The 19,759-nt window shown below is 35.2% G+C and overlaps 1 protein-coding gene across 4 annotated transcripts; it reads right to left on the bottom strand.

Moving 5' to 3' along the window:
* Nucleotides 1–13,923: 13,923 nt before the first annotated feature.
* On the bottom strand, nt 13,924–16,958 carry LOC131655583 (uncharacterized calcium-binding protein At1g02270-like). 4 transcript variants are annotated; one of them, XM_058925425.1, is made up of 10 exons: nt 16,542–16,958; nt 16,356–16,463; nt 16,177–16,282; nt 15,607–15,827; nt 15,453–15,529; nt 15,259–15,367; nt 15,049–15,174; nt 14,772–14,879; nt 14,549–14,656; nt 13,924–14,458 (listed from the first exon to the last, which is right to left on the bottom strand). In XM_058925425.1, the coding sequence occupies exons 1-10, from the start codon at nt 16,698–16,700 to the stop codon at nt 14,222–14,224; spliced, it is 1,359 nt and encodes a 452-aa protein (XP_058781408.1). In that variant the 5' UTR covers nt 16,701–16,958; the 3' UTR covers nt 13,924–14,221. The 4 variants fall into 4 exon arrangements, with proteins under 4 accessions (XP_058781408.1, XP_058781409.1, XP_058781406.1 ...); XM_058925426.1 differs by having other exon boundaries at nt 16,356–16,460; nt 16,542–16,955; XM_058925423.1 differs by having other exon boundaries at nt 13,924–14,461; nt 16,542–16,953.
* Between the last annotated feature and the right edge of the window lie 2,801 nt (nt 16,959–19,759).

Below are 19,759 nucleotides of genomic sequence, written 5' to 3'. Positions count from 1 at the left end.
CAATTAAGAACTACCTACCCTAAGTTTGTCTTTCGTGTTCTTTAAGTCTTTCGGGCGAAAGGGTCTATCCATACCATGAGAGGGTAGGAAGTCTTTCAATTGGATGTTTAAAGGGTCATCGAGGTTTATCGTTCGCCACAAGACTGCCCCATGCCATAAAGAGGGCAGGTAGTCTAAGGGAAGGATGTAATAGTCATTAATCTTCTTAGGCATCATGCGAGGATACCTTAGCAATTGGGACAATCATCTTTTACCGAGGCAGCTTCGAGGGACAAAATTGATGATATCTTTGAATAAGGTAACCTTTGCTTTAGGTATCCTCGGAATCGAGGGACTTTGACTATTTAGTACAATTAGAGGCAACAGGCAACAAGGCAACAAGCAACAAGGCAACAGAAGAGGTTACCCTAAAGGTGAGTGTGTGCACCAATCACGTGATTGTATTCCGATAATATTTATCTTATAATTATAGTTATTCTAATTCTGTTAAAGGCTTGCACTCCCTAAGATTACTAACCACGCAGTTAAAATTATACGGAAGTTAAAGGTAGAAAATAAATTCCTACGCTATTACAATAAACACCTGCGGGGATAGGGGAAATTAAAAGGCGGAAATAAGAGAAATCAATAATTAATTTTAAATACTGAATGCCTTGATCTCCCTCGAACCTTCGATCGACTCTGAATATTAAAATAAAAATAATAGGGGTTTAGTGTAGAAGAGATTCATTGACTATTTGAAGTAAACCCTATTTTGGGCAAAAGGAAAAATACTTGTGATTGAAACCTTTGTTGAAAGGTGTACTGAATGATTCTCTTAAAATAGAATGCACGGCCAAATTAACTGAGAACTACCCTGCCCCAGGTTATGATCAAGGGTTTTAATTAGTACAAGAAAGAAACTTCTACTTCTTAGGCTCAACGGGGTTGATGAGGGATTAACATCCTTATATCTCCACTGTTTAGGAATTGAAACAATGCATGTACATCGTCAGCATAGTCCGCTCAAAAGCATATTGTATGAGGTTGCGGTATCGTTTTCGTCATCCTCCTTCAAAGGGCTTACAGCTTAGCAGGAGTTGAATATCACAAAACATATGCAAAGTAAAGACACAATTTAAAATGAGTGATAGCGAAATAATTTGTTCAAGACAGACATATGCAATGCACTGATGATGATTATTAAGACAGATAATGTATATCATAAGTCGAATGTTTAAACAAACAGAAAAGAAACATGCAAAAGTAGATCTAATGATCCAAAAGTTCGTCCGTCTAGACGTCAATCAGTCTTGTCATGACTAGGCATAGGAGCGGCGATCACCACAGGAGTATTCAGGAGGATTGAATTTGATTTCTCCGTCATTGATCAGATCTTGGATCTTATTCTTCAATGTCCAGCAATCGTTTGTGTAATGTCCAGGACTGTTGGAATGGTACGCGCACCTCGCATTGAGTTTATAGCCAGAGGTGTTAGAATTATTAGGAGCATCCCTCAGAGTAATCAATCTGATCTTCAACAGATGTTGTAATGTTTGAGCCGACGACATATTGATTTTGGTGAATTGACACTTAGGTGCATCTGGCTTGCGTCGTTGTTGTGGAACTGGTGTAGAGATTCAGAGGATCTGGGGTTCGAGCTTCCGGAATGTGTATCTGATAAGAATGTTTCAGAATGTCCGGGGTTCGAGCTTCCGGAATGTATATCTGGTTGGAATGTTTCAGAAGTCTGGGGGTCAAGCTTCCAGAATGTTCATCTGATTGAAAATTTCAGAATGTCCGAGGTTCGAGCTTCCGGAATGTATATCTGATTGGAATGTTTCAGAAGTCTGGGGGTCAAGCTTCCAGAATGTTCATCTGATTGGAACTTTCAGAATGTCCGGGGTTCGAGCTTCCGGAATGTATATCTGATTGGAATGTTTCAGAAGTCTGGGGGTCAAGCTTCCAGAATGTTCATCTGATTGGAACTTTCAGAATGTCCGGGGTTCGAGCTTCCGGAATGTATATCTGATTGGAATGTTTCAGAATGTCCGGGGTTCGAGCTTCCGAAATGTATATCTGATTGGAATGTTTCAGAAGTCTGGGGGTCAAGCTTCCAGAATGTTCATCTGATTGAAAATTTCAGAATGTCTGGGGTTCGAGCTTCCGGAATGTATATCTGATTGGAATGTTTCAGAAGTCTGGGGGTCAAGCTTCCAGAATGTTCATCTGATTCGGATTGATTTGTTGATGGTATTTTTCTGACCAATTGGTCGACCTGAAAGGAAAAGTTAGTTTTATGTGATGTTATGAATGCAAATGCAATCTTTTCAAGGATCTTTAGGAATTTAGTTAGCAACATTAGAAAATAGTTTGGTCGCGTCTTTGTCTGAAGAATTCTGACTTTTGTCGTTGAACGTCCTTCTTTGAGAATCAAGCTCACCATATCGAGTGGGTCATCGCCTCTGATTCGGGATACCTCTGAATTTGAAAGTATATGGCTAGAGGAAAATAAATCCTCTTGCCCCTCAATAAGTATAGTGTCTCTGATTCGGAAGGCAAATGGCTAGAGGAAAGTAAATCCTCCTGCCCCTTGATTGGGAATTCGGTCCTTGATAGGAGTACCTGAAATTGTGCGCCCTAAATCCCTAAGATCCTTGAAAGGGTTAGTTAAATCATGTTATGCGTATGATGTCATGATGTCATGATGTTATGTAATGCATCAGGCAAGGTGTAAGATAGTACGGACGGGTGAGTCCCACAAGAGAAACCTGCAAGAAAACCAAAGGGTTAGTAGCAAGCACAGACAAGTCACACAAGTGTCCTTAAGTTTAAAGGCTTGCGTGAAGTTCGTAGGTAAGTACCCTCCCCACTGAAGTTAAGTTGGCTCAACCTGTCCTAGAATAGTAACCGGGTTCTATGGTGCTCATATCCCTGATCTTTCTCGCGGGCATTGTCTCAACATGGCACTCGATCGGCCAGCCAAAAGCATCCCTAGAGTCCAATCTCAATGAGTGTAGCATCGAGTATCAATCGGCTTCAGTCAGGAATCCAAAGCCAGCTATCTCGCTACTTCCTATAGGCCAAAGTCAAGTTCAACTAGGGTTCTAGGGGCGAATTAGTGCTTATGACACCACGCGGTAGCCAAATGTCTCCTCGATCATATTCAAGGGCCATCAGGACAAACCAAAGCATCGCACTAACGGTGGCCACCAGTTCAACCATAACGATACATGTCGTACAGCCTCCCTGGTCTAATGCCACATACCTAAGGTACACTAGATCCGGGTGTAGGATCTTTCACACAGCAGAATACCCAAAACAGCCTTTAAAGATAAAGCAAACAAATCAAACAAATTTAAAGGGATCCTAGCTCTAAGGTAACCCCTCTTTTATTCGAAAGCATCCCCAGCAGAGTCGCCAGTTCTGTAATACGGTGAACTGACTTTTTAATCGAAATGTTACGGTAAGCAAGAGTCGCCACCGACTTTTATTTTATCCAATTGGAAAGGCAAAAAGAACAGGAAAGACCTTTGAAAGATTTTGAGTTTGGGGGGTAGGTTATACAAAGGGAAGGTGTAAGGCACCCTTTGCATCCATGGTTATCCATGGGCTCTTAATTGCTTAGCTCACTTGTTTGTTTTGAAAAGTTTGAAGTGTCGTGTGTGAATAGTAAAAAGATTTCGTTTAGGACTTTAGCTTGTAAATAAGCGTAGCCTTATTTTGAAAGCATTTGAAAGGAGGTGTGAAAAGTATTTTTAAAATTTGATTTGAATATGAGCAAGCAATTAAGAACTACCTACCCTAAGTTTGTCTTTCGTGTTCTTTAAGTCTTTCGGGCGAAAGGGTCTATCCATACCATGAGAGGGTAGGAAGTCTTTCAATTGGATGTTTAAAGAGTCATCGAGGTTTATCGTTCGCCACAAGACTGTCCCATGCCATAAAGAGGGCAGGTAGTCTAAGGGAAGGATGTAATAGTCATTAATCTTTTTAGGCATCATGCGAGGATACCTTAGCAATTGGGACAATCATCTTTTACCGAGGCAGCTTCGAGGGACAAAATTGATGATATCTTTGAATAAGGCAACCTTTGCTTTAGGTATCCTCGGAATCGAGGGACTTTGACTATTTAGTACAATTAGAGGCAACATGCAACAAGGCAACAAGCAACAAGGCAACAGAAGAGGTTACCCTAAAGGTGAGTGTGTGCACCAATCACGTGATTGTATTCCGATAATATTTATCTTATAATTATAGTTATTCTAATTCTGTTAAAGGCTTGCACTCCCTAAGATTACTAACCACGCAGTTAAAATTATACGGAAGTTAAAGTCAGAAAATAAATTCCTACGCTATTACAATAAACACCTGCGGGATAGGGGAAATTAAAAGGCGGAAATAAGAGAAATCAATAATTAATTTTAAATACTGAATGCCTTGATCTCCCTCGAACCTTCGATCGACTCTGAAAATTAAAATAAAAATAATAGGGGTTTAGTGTAGGAGAGATTCATTGACTATTTGAAGTAAACCCTATTTTGGGCAAAAGGAAAAATTAGAATTAAAATAATTTTTAAATAAGAAAAGAAAAAAAACTTAGCTTTCGATTGGTGGGGCGCGTAGGCGGAGGATTTCTGATTAACCCTGAAAAGAATTGACATGAAGAAGAGAAGCGTTAGTGCATTACTGATTCAAACCCTAATTAATTACAAGCCCTTAAAAAAGTTTATAAACCCTAAAGGGTTATTTAAGAAAACCTATTGTGACCCACAAGGTTTGTGAGGCTTAAAAACGCATTCATGGATAACACCTACTTGAGGATTCTAAGGTGTATAAATAGATCGAGATTAACAAACCTAAGAATTTTAATTGATAACAGGATACGTACAAGAAAAGTAATTTAATAAGAAAAAGAAAAAGAAAAGAAAATAGATAGAATAGTTGATGTAATTAAAAGAAAAATTCATGGATAACACCTACTTGAGGATTCTAAGGTGTATAAATAGATCGAGATTAACAAACCTAAGAATTTTAATTGATAACAGGATACGTACAAGAAAAGTAATTTAATAAGAAAAAGAAAAAGAAAAGAAAATAGATAGAATAGTTGATGTAATTAAAAGAAAATTTAAAGAATACAATAAAATAAAATAAAGAAAGAAAAGACTTAGCTCAGGATCTGGTGTGATGCACTCCTGAAGGTGCATGGTGGTCGTGCATCCTGGAACGCTGGGTTGATTTTGATTGAAATCCAATGGTTGTTGCATAAGAGTGTATCATGGTCACTCAGAGAACAACAGCGCTGAATCCTGCAACATAATCTTGTAAAAATTAAAGTGTCTCTACAGGGTTCGAACCCAAGACACCATGATTTCCCTTTTACCAACTGTACTACGTTGCATTAGTTGTCAATGAACAAGAAGAATTAAATAAATATATTGAATGGGAAAGAAAAGTCAAAACGCTGACGCGCGTGGGACCCTGTCGCTGGATCGGCCAATGGAAACAGGCCACATACGTGGTGAGACTTTGAACGGTTGACTGACCACACATGCTACGCCGCGTGTCTCGTCTTCTTCATGGCGTTGAACCAGAGAATTTTGCTACGATTTTGTCTCGAATTAGCTATGGATTCTGCATCAAATTTCCATAGCTATTCCTGCAAAATTAAAACTCAAAGGAGCGACGTTAAACACTCAAACTAAACGCCCAGATCTACTATATGATGCCTTCTGAGTCCAACGGCGGCGCTTCCATGGCCTGAAAACACCTATGCATATGTGTTTCGAAGATGAAAGCTTCTAAGCCATAGCCATGGCACATTCCGATTCTTGCGTGATGAACCTCATGCGAAGGGTCAAGGTTGTTCTAAACAATCATATAAATAAGCTTGTACCATTAGAACAAATTAAATCATGCAGGAATGGAAGATCACAATAAAAGAATTTTTAGCAAACCGAAAAGCATTGGTTGGTGCGTTCTAGGGACTCCTTGAGCCTGAGAAAAGACATGGATCGACTCCTGGAAGCTTTAAGGTGATGATGGGACGCCTGGAAGTGATTAAAACCTGCCGGAATCAATTTCTGATTGTGCCCTAGTTTATGAGTTTTTTGTGGCATGAAACCCTAGTTCTTTTGCTCTCTCTTTTCGTCCTCCAAACCTTGCCCTTGCATCTGAATATGATCTCTTTATATAATAGTTAAACTAGGGCAACAAATTTTGGCCAAATCCAAATGATTGGAATAAGTGAGATTTGATTTTTCAATCATGAGAATTATGCTATTTTTGGATCTAATCTTGCTCCATTGATTTTCCACGAAATTGAATCATGTTATGGCCCTTTGAGTGATTGAAATTGATTAGAATATAGGACTCAATCAAACCTTTAATATTTCCCTTCAATCATTTGATTTAAATTGCATTTTAAATGAATAAAAATTCAAATAAAAGTGAAATAAAATCGTATGGGCGTGGGAGTGGACTTGGAGATTATTAGTGACCTTAGAAACAAGTTTGTATCAAAAAAGATTGGGCCCATTTGTAATAAAATCCAATTTGGCCCTTATTTGTTTCATGCACATCACCCAAAATCGATCAACTTTGACAATGCATATCTCCCTCAATTTTTAAGATATGGAGGAGTTCTAGGACTTTTTAGAAAGCTCAAGATGTCCTCTAAATGACCCTTTTGGTTTCATCTCAATTGAGTTTACCATGTCCAAGTTATGAGCTTTGAGAAAAAATGACTTTTTGCGATCCTTTAGAAGGACCTGTAATGTTTTGGCTCGTATCTCTCAAATGAAGCATTTTTAGCCTTGGCATGTGAGAGACAAAATTGTAGAGAATTCAATTTCCTTCAAATTGAGCTTTGGATGGAAAAAATTTGATGTTCCATGTGGAAGTTATGGCTGGTCAAAGTTCAATTGACTTTCTCCTATACAAACCCTAATTTAGAAACTTTTGGAATTGTTGATTTCTGATATTTCCTTGATGAACCATGATCAATTCTTGATCAAATGGTGAACGATACTTCATAATGAGGATTTTGACCAAAATCAGAAGTTTTGACTGTGGTTTGACCATAGTTTGACTTTTAGGTCAACCAGTCGATTATTGATCTTTTGAACTGTAGACTGAGCAATCTTTTGAATCAGGACTTGAAACTTGGCATGAGGGCACTTTGAATCATATGGGAGATCATGGAATCCACCTGAGGTATCGGAATTTCAAATTCCTTGATTAAATCAGGAACCCTAATTTAGAGGTTGTTGTTTAGGAGAGAGACTGCATGCTTCTTTCTTGTATGTCTTTGAGCATTTTGAAAGTCAGATGGACTGAAATATGAATAAATATGATGGGCAAATTTTGGGGTATGACAACAACTGATTTATTTCTTTGAAGATTTGACTGAAAAAATGAGATTCTGGAGGATTCTGGTACTCATACAGGCGCAGCCAATCAAGAATATTTTAGGGACATTGCATATTTGATTTGGTTTCATAAAAAGGATCTTGGAGACTTTTTAAGAAACTTTAATTTGATTTGTTCCTATTTTTGTGTGAAGATTTTGCAGTTGATTGAAAAGGAGAAGATTGGATTTGATTCAAGAGTCTAAGCTCATGCTGTAAGAGTCTATAAATACGAACTTGCTAAACCTAAAATAACAATCATTCACAACAACAAATAGTGGGTGCAAAAATAAGGGTTTAGGGTTTTGGGAGTCTTTTAAGGTTTTTCGTGTTTTTCTTTGTATGTCACTCATGTATCTTTTGATACATTGAGTTTGACTGATTGTTACTTAATTGTATATCAAGTTATTGTTCTCACTCTTGAAACTTTGAAGCAAAACTAAGAATTGTTTATTGGAATTGTAATCTTCTATTTGGTTGTTTTGATACAATCACTGGGATTGTGACTGGTTTTTATCACGGAGGTGATTGGTAGAAAGTGAGAGAGGGGTCTCATATCTAAAGGGTTCTAGGTAGAAGTTGTACAAGGTAGTGACTAGGCGAGAAGTTGTAAATTAGGATTGTTTAAGCTTTGAACTAATATTATCATAGTGTATTTCCTTCCTGGCTTGGTAGCCTCCAGAGTATGTGATGTTTCATCAAACTGGGTTAACAATTGATTGTGTTGTTATTTTTATGCAAATTAATTTCTGCATAATCTTCTGTTTTATCAAGTGTTTTCTGTCAGCAGATGATGTCATAACATTTTTCCTGACATTGTGGTTTGTGTTGAGACACCAGTCTTGACATTTGTATTTCAAGTGCCAGAATTTCAATTGACATTAGAGCATGCACCCTATTCTGTTTATTGGGTGAGCTCCAGAGAGAATACTTGATGGTAATATGGATAAGGAAGGAGGATACAACAACATATCACCTATGTTAGATGGTTCAAATTATGGCTAGTGGAAGATCATAGTGGTGGCTTTTCTGAAATCCATGAACGAAAAAGCTTGAAGGTTGTAAGGATGGGATCATCATGTTGTGAAGAACAAAGATGGGAATGTATCTTTAAAGCCAGAGGAAGATTGGTTTGATGAGGATGATAAGTTAGCTCTTGGAAATTCCAAGGCGTTGAATGCTCTAATCAATGGAGTGGACCAGAATGTTTTCAGGTTAATCAATATGTGTATCGTAGCTAAGGATGCTTGGGAAATCCTTAAGACAACTCATGAAGGTACATCTAAAGTGAAAATTTCAAGACTACAACTTCTCACTTCTAAATTTGAAAATATGAAGATGAATGATAATGAGACCATCCTGGACTATCATATGAAAATTCTTGAAATAGCAAATGCATCTAGTGCCTTGGGAGAAAAGATGTCAGAAGAAAAGCTTATAAGAAAATTCTTAGGTTTTTACCTAGGAAATTTGACATGAAGGTGACAATCATTGAAGAAGCTCATGACATCAACATTATAAGGCTTAATAAACTTGTTGGCTCACTTCAAACTTTTGAGTTTGCTATTCACTACAACACGGAAGGCCTACGAAAGCGCTTATTTTGGGCTTTAAAAGCGCTGTGAAAGCCAGCGCTGGCGTAGGTAACAAAAGCGCTTCTGAAAGCGCTCTGGTAGACCTCCCCTATAAGAGCGCTTTTCTGGAAAAAGCGCTCTGGTAACTTTTGTATCCAATAAATACCATTGTGTTACTTGGAAAGAAATTCAATAGAATTATGAAGAGAATGGATAAAAGATGAAGACCAGATATCAAGAACATCTCATCTGACATCAGGAATGATAATGATTCTCATAATAATATCAAACCTGAAGAGAAGTCCAGTCAAAGCAAAGGTGTTTAATGTTATGAGTGTGAAGGTTTTGGTCACATTAGACCAGAATATCCCAATTTTCTCAAGAAGCGGAAAAAGGGCTTTATTGTATCTTGGTCCGATGATCACGAGTCATAAGATGAGTCTAAAATTGAGACTATCAAACTAGTGATGGCTCTTTTTGGCAGATAGGCAAATAAAGTAGAATCTTGTGATGAGAATGATCTCTTTAAAGATTTGGATGTATCTTGCAAGGATACTTGTGACAGGTGTGAATAAAGTCTCAAGACAGCAGGAGAATAGAGAAAGATCATAGCTGAATTGGAGAATGAAAAGAAGAAGCTTTTATGTATTGTTTCTCATCTTCAAATTAAGATAATTTTTTTGAATTCCAAGCCTGACAACTTAACAATTCTCTGAAAAGGATGAAAAATAGGGTTGATATAATGAAAGAAGCTAAAGACACAGAGGCTAATCATTCATTTGATAACCAACAAAATAAAAGATTTATAGAAAAGTTCTTTCCTGTTGAAAAGAAAAGAATGATCAACATGTCAAACCACGTGTTCTAACATATTGGCAGACTGAATGAAACTCCAACAAATTCCAATTCTTCAACTTCGAGATGTCATTATTATGGTGAGTATGGTCATATTAAGCCTTTTTGTTATAAATTGTTTGGAGATCAAAAAATCTTCAGCTCATTCTAAGGATAGTCAAGTTAGCAAAAAGAGAAGTGTTAAAGAAAAAGATGTTAATCTTATAGCTCATACCTCATTGAGAGATTCAAATAGATAAGACTGGTACTTTGATAGTGGATACTCTAAACATATGACACGGGTTCAGAAGTTGTTAGTGGATATCAGATATCCCCCCACAGGTGCTGTCAAATTTGGTGATGGGTTTAAAGGACAAATTAAATGAGTGTGAAAAATTGATGTGTGTTGGTTCTCCAAATTTAGAAGATGTTCTTCTTGTGAAAGGACTGTCTGTTAATTTTATTAGCATTAGTCATCTATGCGATCAAGGGTTGTTGGTCAATTTCTCCAAATCAAAATGCTTAGTCAAAGATGATAAAGATATTGTTCTTATGAAGGGCATAAGGTTTAAAGACAACTGTTGCATGTGGGAATCTTAAATAATTGCTTACTCTTCCACATGTTCAACAACCAATGAGAATAAAATGAAGCTATAGTAACAGAAACTTGGTCACCTTCATATCAAAAGAATGAAGGAAATCATATCTAAAAGAGCCATTAGAGGAATGCTAGAGCTCAACATCGAATACCAGATGCATCACCACTATAAGACTTTTGCTGACTTTTACCCTTCTTATCGAACTTGTCATCTCTCTTTGCAAATTTCGCCTTAACCGACAAGGCTTCACCAATCGAAGATGGCTTGTGCTCCTTTTGTTTGTTCAAATTCTTTAAATACATGGTTGGTTGAACTTTCAAAAGTCAGAGACTCTCTTCCATACAAGAGAGTTTCTTTGAAGTGAGCATGTGATATCAGCAAAGCAAACAACATCAGTAACGTTTGATCTTCATCCTCGATCTTAACATCGATATTTTCAAGATCAAGAATCAGCTTGTTAAACATATCCAACTGCTCAGCCAGAACTTTGTCTTCATTTATCTTGAATGAATACAAAGCTTGCTTTAGGTAGCGGCGATTGACTAACAATTTGGTCATGTACAAACTTTTGAGTTTCACCCATAAACTTGACATCGTCGTCTCCTTTGAAACCTGTCAGAGAACCTTATCACCAAGGCTCAATAAAATGGCGTTGTGGGCGTTCTCTATCATAGTCATTTTCTCCTTCTCTGTTAACGCAGCATCCATGGTTGCGGCTCCATTCAACGCTTCTAACCATAGACCGAAATCGTTCACTCCGGTGAACTTTTCAATCTCATAATTTGTTGATGGCATCTTCTCCATTCTAACCGCACCAATTTGTGGTGAGAATAATTCGGAATAATAAAGTATATTTGATTCCTTTATTAACAAGAAACACGCAAGGGAAGCATGAAGAACACAATGAATTGGTTATAAACTGTTATTCTTTATTTTTGTCTTTGAAACAAGATTACAAGTGTTATCGAATAACAAATAACCTCTCTCACTCTAATTAGGATTTGCACTACGCAATGATGTGAAACTAGTATGCTATTTATAAGAAAACTAACACACCAAACTAATGGATTTTTTCACACATGCCCGTTATAGAAGCTAATCTATAGAATAAGCTAACTTAAACAATTGGGCATAACAAGCATACCCAATTCGACATGCTAAAAATCCTAGCATACTTCGATCACAACATGAGAACAGACTTCGACGACAAGCTATGAACCTGTCAAATTGTCGAACCAAAAAGCTACCATTCGACCATACTAGAGTTAGATCCAATATCTCACAAATCTCCACCTTGGAACAAACTCTATAACATCAAAGAACAAACTAGCTTTCTTCATGCAGCTTTATCAACTGCATACAGTGAAAAAACTTACAACTTTGTAATGTCTAGGTGTAATTATGAGATGATTAGTGGAGGTTCCTCCTAATTAACAAGTCATTTTTAACCGATTTAACAAATGTTTTTTCTAGTAGTGTAAAATTCGATCCAATATCTCACCATACTAAATTAAATTCTTTAGTGTAATTATGAGATGATTAGTGGAGGTTCCTCCTAATTATTCTAGTTCACTTCTCAATATAATACTATTAAATTAAATTATTATTCTAGTTCAGTTCTCAATATAATACTATTAAATTAAATTCTTTGGTGCAATTATGAGCATGATAACATATGGTCTAATTCTATATACACCATAACTCGAGTATGTTCTTTAGTATATCTTGCCGTTTTTGCATAATATATTGCACAATCATAACTAATCTCACGTGCAGGAAAAGAAAGGCAAAGGCCAAAAAGAAAAGTAAAAGCACCTATATCAGTATAAAAAAAGAGCAATGTGTTTACATCACATCGTCTCTTATGTTTAATTTATGAGTTAACAAGTCACATTTGATGTTAGTGCAAATGGCAAACTTTACATTTTTGTTGTATACGGCTACAGTATTAATATTTCTCTTAATATATGTAAATGTAAAGATTTATAAAAATTAAATGGACATGTTGTTATTGCAATTGCAATGCAATGATCTTGTTGTTACTTTCTTGTGTGCATATTTTATTCTTTTCACTCTATATATATTTAAAGGTTTCAGAATTCAGATTACTTTTACTTCCTTTTTAATTTTTTGTTGGCAATTTCAGAGGAAAAGAGGGTGGTGAAAAAGCTCCGGAGTTTATATTTTGATTAAATAATGTTACTTTAAAGGGTCTAAGAGAATCTAACTTTAATAATAGTATTAATGCTCTTTAGTAAAGGTAAGTTAAAGCATGGAATGGAGGATTGACTGATGAAGCCTAATGTCACAAATTTGTGGCCTGAAGATCATTGCATCATATCTGCTAACCTCTTTTACTTGAGAAAGAATATAGCCCAACATATGCAAACACTTGGCTTTCTTTATAATTATTACTTATTATTTGCTTTATATTTAATTTCATGCTTATCTGAATGAAATGCTGGATATACTTAGAAGTTGATTTTCATTACAGTTTTTTCTTTTGTTGATTAAAGGAAATATGAGACTGGTTTGCTTTATAAACTATGAGGACTTGAACTGAAAAATATTGAGAGATATAAGTAAAAATTATTGAAAAAACTCAAAACTCATGTTTACTAGGTATTATGATTTCAATATAATTTAAAAACTTAACTTTAGAGAGTCTGTTAGAAATCTCAAATCGCAAAATATGTGGTCTAAACACATGTTTTTATTAGTGAGAGACAATTCTTAAATCAAGGTTGAGTTAGTTCAAACCACAATTCTTAAGATAGTGTCAGGTTCAAGATTCGTTAAGACCACTCATCATTTATATCTACGCACCAAATTCAATAATATTGGACATGAGAGTGTTTGTGTTAAGAGTTTCACATCGAATAATATATGACATAGAGATGTGTTTATAAATAGGGGCAATTCTCATCTTACACGCCGGCAATGCAAGGTTGAATTGCCCTACTATAATTCTTAAGACCAACTCTCAAAAATGGTTGAGATTAATAATTTTTAGAGCATGATGAAAGTATCTAAGACAGTTTATAGAATGATGAAATGTTGTTGTAATTTTTATACCATTGGAGAAACCATGATGTGAAACAATAAATTGAATAAATATGACATAGTATATTGTAAGGACTGCTTGTAGCAATCTATGAAACTCAAATGTGAGTTTCACCCTTGGAGATACTCTTAGCCAAAGAAATCCGTTATAAGCAACGGTTCGAATAACTCACAATTGGATCAAAAAGATTCAATTTCAAAAAAAAAATGAAACAAACTTTTGTAACGGTTGGTTTTATGTTAATGACAGTCTATTGCTCTGCAGGTATAGTTTTCGTTACTTTGTGGTATTAGATGCATTAAGATTGGCGAGAGAATATACGGCAATGTTAAGTACTTTTAGCGTTAATCCGATAAATGTATAATCTTTACAATGTTTAATTTATATTTTCTAAAGTTCTTTTTCTGATTTTGGATCTTAAGACAGAATATGATTTCATTGCTTAAGATATAGCCAGCAGTATCTACAATCAACTAATTAATTCATCTTTATACAATTTGAATACTCTATCAAGAGCAAAATATGTTACAAGATACAATGTGTCTAGAGGGTGCATCTTACCATGCTACAAAAAGGATTGATGCCTAAGAAACCTATACAAACAAAACAACTATATATACATATCAATTTTGTGTTTCCTTTTGTCAAATCTTTACACCAGACAAGAAAACTCATTTCACCCTTCATGTCATGTCATATCTATGTACACAAGTTTTAATTCTAATTAATATCTCCTAAGCTAGAGCACCAAAAAGTATTGTGTCAGCAAATCATCTGAGAGCACGGCATTCTTATCGGCGAAAACACAACGGTAAGTCGAGCATGATCAGAAAGGGAGTAGTCGTCCGGCCATCTACCTTTCTCCACCTCAGGAGGGAACAAAACTGCATTTTTTACACTAAAACCGATTGTATGTTCTTGAACATCATTTGAACTGTCCTCTTGCTCCCTATTCTTGTTTTCGTCTATCTGATCTAAAACCGACGAAATCCATATTTGCTGCTGCAACCGCATAATTTCAAGACCATGATTTAGCCAACAAACTAGGAGTGAACAATATCAAGCTAGCTTGTTTCAGAAATACTTTACCAGAAATTCTTTATAGTCAAGAACACCATTTCCATCTATGTCAGCTTGGACCCATAATTCCTTTATCTCTTCCTCACTCAACCCATGGCAATGGCCTATTAAATTGAGCTGCATAGAATGGAAGAAAAATCCTTATAACCAGATGGATTTCTCAGACAATCACAAGCATCGCATGGAATTTTAGAGTAATAATAATAACTCAACGGTGAAGGCTGCAACATACCTGGCGAAGTGCTTCACAGAAACCAGAATAGGTAATACAATCTTCATTATCGGCCCTTAGAAATGCGAATGCATCACTCTCTGTCAGTGAAGCTCTCCGCAATAGATACTGGAAAAACCGAGAAATTTTGTCAACAAGTCAGTTCCATGAAAATAAAGGTTGTGATATATATCGTAGTCACAGTAGTGTAGGAAACATATGTGGCCTAATGTTTTACATGTAAAAATCCCAATGAAGATATTAAAAATAAGCCTAAGACCAAGTATTACATGAGTACCTTGAACATGGCGAACACTGCTTCACTCCAACTTGCATTTAACAATTTTCGATATTTGTCAGGATTTAGAAGCCAGATAAAATCAACAGCACATATATTTCCTCGATGATTTCGGTGACTAACCCACTGCGTCGATACAGTATAGAATAGTATAAGTAATCGACTCATTTTCAAAAAATAATAATTCTGAAGAGAATGCTAAATAATGACCTTGTCAGCTTCTGCATCAGTGTACTGATGTGCAGTATCATAAGACGATACAAAACCTTGAGACCTTAAGAACTTGTAAACGTGTCCACGTTTGCTTCCATTCCAGTCGCTGAGAAATAAAATGTCGTAAACAAAACATTGTTCAATATTTTAAGAAAAACAAGTACATGGAAGTCAATATAGAGTTTAATCACCCGCATAACATGATTGGCATTGGCTTGAGTTGGAAATCATTCTGATAAGATTCTACATATTGAAGTATCTTATAAACCTGCAACAAAATCAAAACTTTAAAGCAAGTCTAACAATTAGAAAATGCTCGTATACCGAATTTGAATCCATACGCACCTGTTTCAGTCGTACAAGAGATAGTGTTGCATCATGAGGAAACAGAAGGTGAGTGTTAACAATAAGAATTTCCTGTCTAATTTCACTATTCCGCCCTTTTGAAAATGGAAAAACTAATTCAACATGTAACAACTGAGCTACGCGATCGCCACAGTCGTTGAAGTGCAACTCCTTATAATTAAGAATATTAAAGTATTCTGTTTGCACTGCTATTAGAAGACCTGTTATAACCAAAAGGTAACACACTATATCAGAATTTGCATTGCGCATAACTTTTCAACAAGCAACTCCTAAACAATAGTTATATCTCGAAAGAAATCTTTCTTCAATTAACACAATTCTAAATGTCCATAGGATGTTCTCGGTGGCCTAATTAATCAATGCATTATAAATCCATAATGTTCAATGAAAAAAGAAGTAATCATTTCGCTATCTAAACCTCGAGGCTTTCTCTTACCCTATAGAAACCTGAAATCCAACTTGCCAAAACTTTGTTACTATAAAAAAAGATGATTATTTGTGATAACAAATTGATGAAATTTTAAGAACCAAAAGGAAGAATGTGCATACCATCTCCGCGGTTATTAGTCCTTCCGAGTTTGAAACTAACATAACCAGCATCTTTGAGTCTCTTCTCATACAAATTAACAAGCTCTTCATTTCCAACCCAAAACTCCTACAAAAATTCAACACATTATTATTTACCTTCAACCTAGGCAAATTATAGAATCACAAAACAGACAACAAACCTGAAGACAAATAATGGAAGATTTTTCGTTTAAGAGCCAATCCAAAATCCTATGATTCCTCGCCAACCAATATGCTCGGTAATCACTCTCTCGACAAGTCGGGTCCTGCTAGATAAAAACATTTTAGAAAACAAAAATGCCAAAACGAAAAAAAGGAGATGATTAATGATAGAGAAAGATTAGAACCTCATCATTGAGACGTTTATAAATGGGAGCAAGAATATTAAAAGTGGTGCAAGTAATGCAAGGTTGTGGTAGATTATTATCATTCAAGGAAGAAGCAATTGCAAAACTTCCAATCCTTGATATTCTTCCCATACTCTTTGCCCATTTACCCGTTCTCATTCTACGTTTAAACCCCCGCCAAAATAATAATAATAATAATCTCCCTCTATATACAACAAAATGTACGTAAATTCTTACACTAACTTAGAAATGAATTATGGTTTTCTGGAAAGAAGAAAATAGATTCTGAAAGCGGAGGAGAGGGAGGGAAGAGATGAAGATTTGCCTCCCTCGGTGATACAACGCCGATAATAGGAAATGGTGTCTCCTTTGAGATTTCAAACACGTCATTGCTTTTTTTTTTTTTGGTTTTATAAATAGCGTTTTGTCATGATATACATATCATGCGATTATTTCGCGTGATAGAACCAAATTTGACTCTCTACTTCTTTCCATTTTGTTCTAGTGTGATTTTGAATTGTTTTTATCAATAAAATTGCTAAATCTTGGGTCCAATTAAAAAAAAAAAAGGTTGTGATGAAATTTGATATATTTTGCTATGTGACAATTCAAAGATTCGAGAGGTTTTGAATGGTTTCTCATATTTTTACCATTAATGTGTTTGAGTTGAGTTTCGCTACTAAACTCTTTTTAGAATATAAATTTATGAAGTAATAACAAAGTTTCTATTATACAACAAACAAGCTTAAACTTAAATGTTTATTAAAAAAATTAAACAACCGAAATAGTTATTAATGAAATAGTTATTAAGGCTATGTTTGGTAAGACATGTTTTCGAGCTTATAGCTTATGTTTTATGTCTTGTGAGCTCATATGATAATTTAGACCCGTTTGGTAACGGTCTTTTCATCACGAGCTTATAGCTTATTTTACTAGCTTATAGCTTATTTTCCAGACGCTATTTCAAATAGCGTTTTAGCTTATGTCTTATAGCTTATTATTTTTTCTTCCTTTTTTTATCCTTATTATTTTAATTAAAATCCATTTTTAACCCTTATAATTTATTTTAATTTAAAATAAAATAATTATATATTAAATATCTTTTATGTCATTTTACATTTATAAGTTAATTGAACCGCTAATTTTACCAAACACTTCAATTAGCTTATAAGTTATCAGTCTCAACCATCCGCCATAAGCTATAAGCCACCAATCATCAGCCATCAGTCATAAGCTATAAGCTATCAGCTAGCTTATCAGTCAACCTTTATTTTTACCAAACAGACCCTAAGAGAATGTGCGGTGTAATCGGTTCAGTTTAGATTGATTTTTGATTAAAAAAAAGTTTGAACTGATGATGTTTCTATTATTTTAGTTTGGTTATTTTTTAGTATTTTTTTTAAAATGAAATTGAACCATACTAACCAATTTGGTTTAGTTGATTGGTTTAACTTTTTTTTTTCTTTCAAATATTATATTCATTAATGTATTTTTCCACTATTGTGTTTTCGGTGTATGTTATGCTATTACTTTTTTAAATAATACATTTCATGTAATTTATTTTATGCTTTATTTTTTTTCAAATAAATTACAAGTTGTTCTTAATTCATACGAAATAATGACATAATTTTCATTGACTAGTAAAATAAATTCATTATCAAATATAAAAGTCGGCACTTAGCATTAAAAGGTTGGGAAGGGATTTGAAAACTTAACAAATAAAACACAACAATAACAACAAAAGTTCTCAATACACATAAATCAACATATTTCACACCTCAAACACACATTAAAACTATTTTGTAACAAGACTAGAAGGAATTTTGTGGAAGAAGAAGACACACAAAAGGTTAAGAAAATATGAAAACTAGTAAAGAGAACTTGAACACGACCATAATATATCAGAATGACAGTAGAGAGGGCAACCGTGGTGATGGGTGACGAGAGCATTAGTTTGGTGATAACAAATTTTTGTGATTTATTATTTCTATTTTTTATGTTTTGGAGTTTTGTTCTAGATATTTGTTTTGTTGAAAGGAAAAAATATAAATAAAGACGGAGAATGGTTGAACACGGATATATAATTTAGACTTAAAGTTAGGTGAAATAAAATATTTAGAGTCATTATAGCCATTGGTTCGATTAATCAATTTGGCGGTTCCTAAAAACTAAAATCGAGAACCAAACCAAACCACATGGATTTTCATAGGATCGGTTTGATATTTGAACCGAACTAGAAAAAAAAAGTTTTTTTTTTCCGGTTTTATTTGGTTTGTCGATTTAATTGGGTTTTTCTAATCCGCATACACCTCTACGTTTAGGAATCAAATGTTGATTAACCGATGAGATGAACTCTTAGTATGGTAGTACAGGTGACCAATGCGACGACGTATAGTTGGACTTGCAATGTTAACACTCCAACGTACAAGTCAATTATTGTATCAGAAATTGGTAGAGTGAATTATAGTAAAAAAATCATACCTTAGGCTTCTCGCACAGTGATGTATATTTATGATGGGTAATTGGATTACCTCAAAAAGATAACCGGGTCTTTTCTTTATTAGGCATTGCGGACGACGTAAAACACTTTCCCCAAGTCTTGTCATCTCATAACGAATGAGAACTCTTTGCAAAAAAACTATGTCGACTACTTTACCCGGGAAGAGGAAAGACACGGAGCCAACACAAGGAGTGTGGGAGACAGGTGCATTAAATGTTAGTATCATCATTAATTCGTTTCACATGTTCTATGTGGCCCTTTCTAAGCTAGGGCATAACACTTTCCTCTAGGATGCTTGAATGCACTCAAGTGTCGTTTGTATTTTCGAGACGAATCTAAATTGTTGTTTTTCATCTTTCCATATAAAGGTCATCTTCTTGATCCTTGAAACAAACTTCAGAGACTTTCCTTTTTCCTCACAAACTCTAACCTTTTTCTCAAAGCTCCAATGACCTTCAGTTTCATCATTCTCCCTCTCCGTTCAAATTAAGCTATTCCTTATTTATTGTGGTTTCCATGCTTTTTTTGCTTCTAACTACTTCTTTGATTCATTTCTTCTCACATTACCATTCCTTGTCATCTTTCTTATATTTTGTTGCTTTCATTTTTCTGTCTTTCTTACGGCCAATGTAGGAAATGTACTTACAAATGTATTAAACATCCCAGATGGGGGTGATTCTTCATCATCCACCTGAATAGAACACTCTTATATGTCAAA

This window comes from Vicia villosa, linkage group LG3, assembly GCF_029867415.1.
Source record: "Vicia villosa cultivar HV-30 ecotype Madison, WI linkage group LG3, Vvil1.0, whole genome shotgun sequence".
In the NCBI taxonomy this organism is placed as follows: Eukaryota; Viridiplantae; Streptophyta; class Magnoliopsida; order Fabales; family Fabaceae; genus Vicia; species Vicia villosa.
Note: the sequence above shows the minus strand (reverse complement) of the source record. Positions and strands in the feature narration are given on the sequence as shown.

Excerpts from the sequence above, each read along its gene's own strand:
- LOC131655583 (XM_058925423.1), bottom strand. The coding sequence starts at position 16,700 with ATGAGAACGGGTAAATGGGCAAAGAGTATGGGAAGAATATCAAGGATT. Across the intron at positions 15,530-15,606 it reads CTCTTGTACGACTGAAACAG|GTTTATAAGATACTTCAATA; the intron begins GTGCGTATGGAT and ends ATTTTGTTGCAG. Across the intron at positions 15,368-15,452 it reads ATGCCAATCATGTTATGCGG|CGACTGGAATGGAAGCAAAC; the intron begins GTGATTAAACTC and ends TTTATTTCTCAG.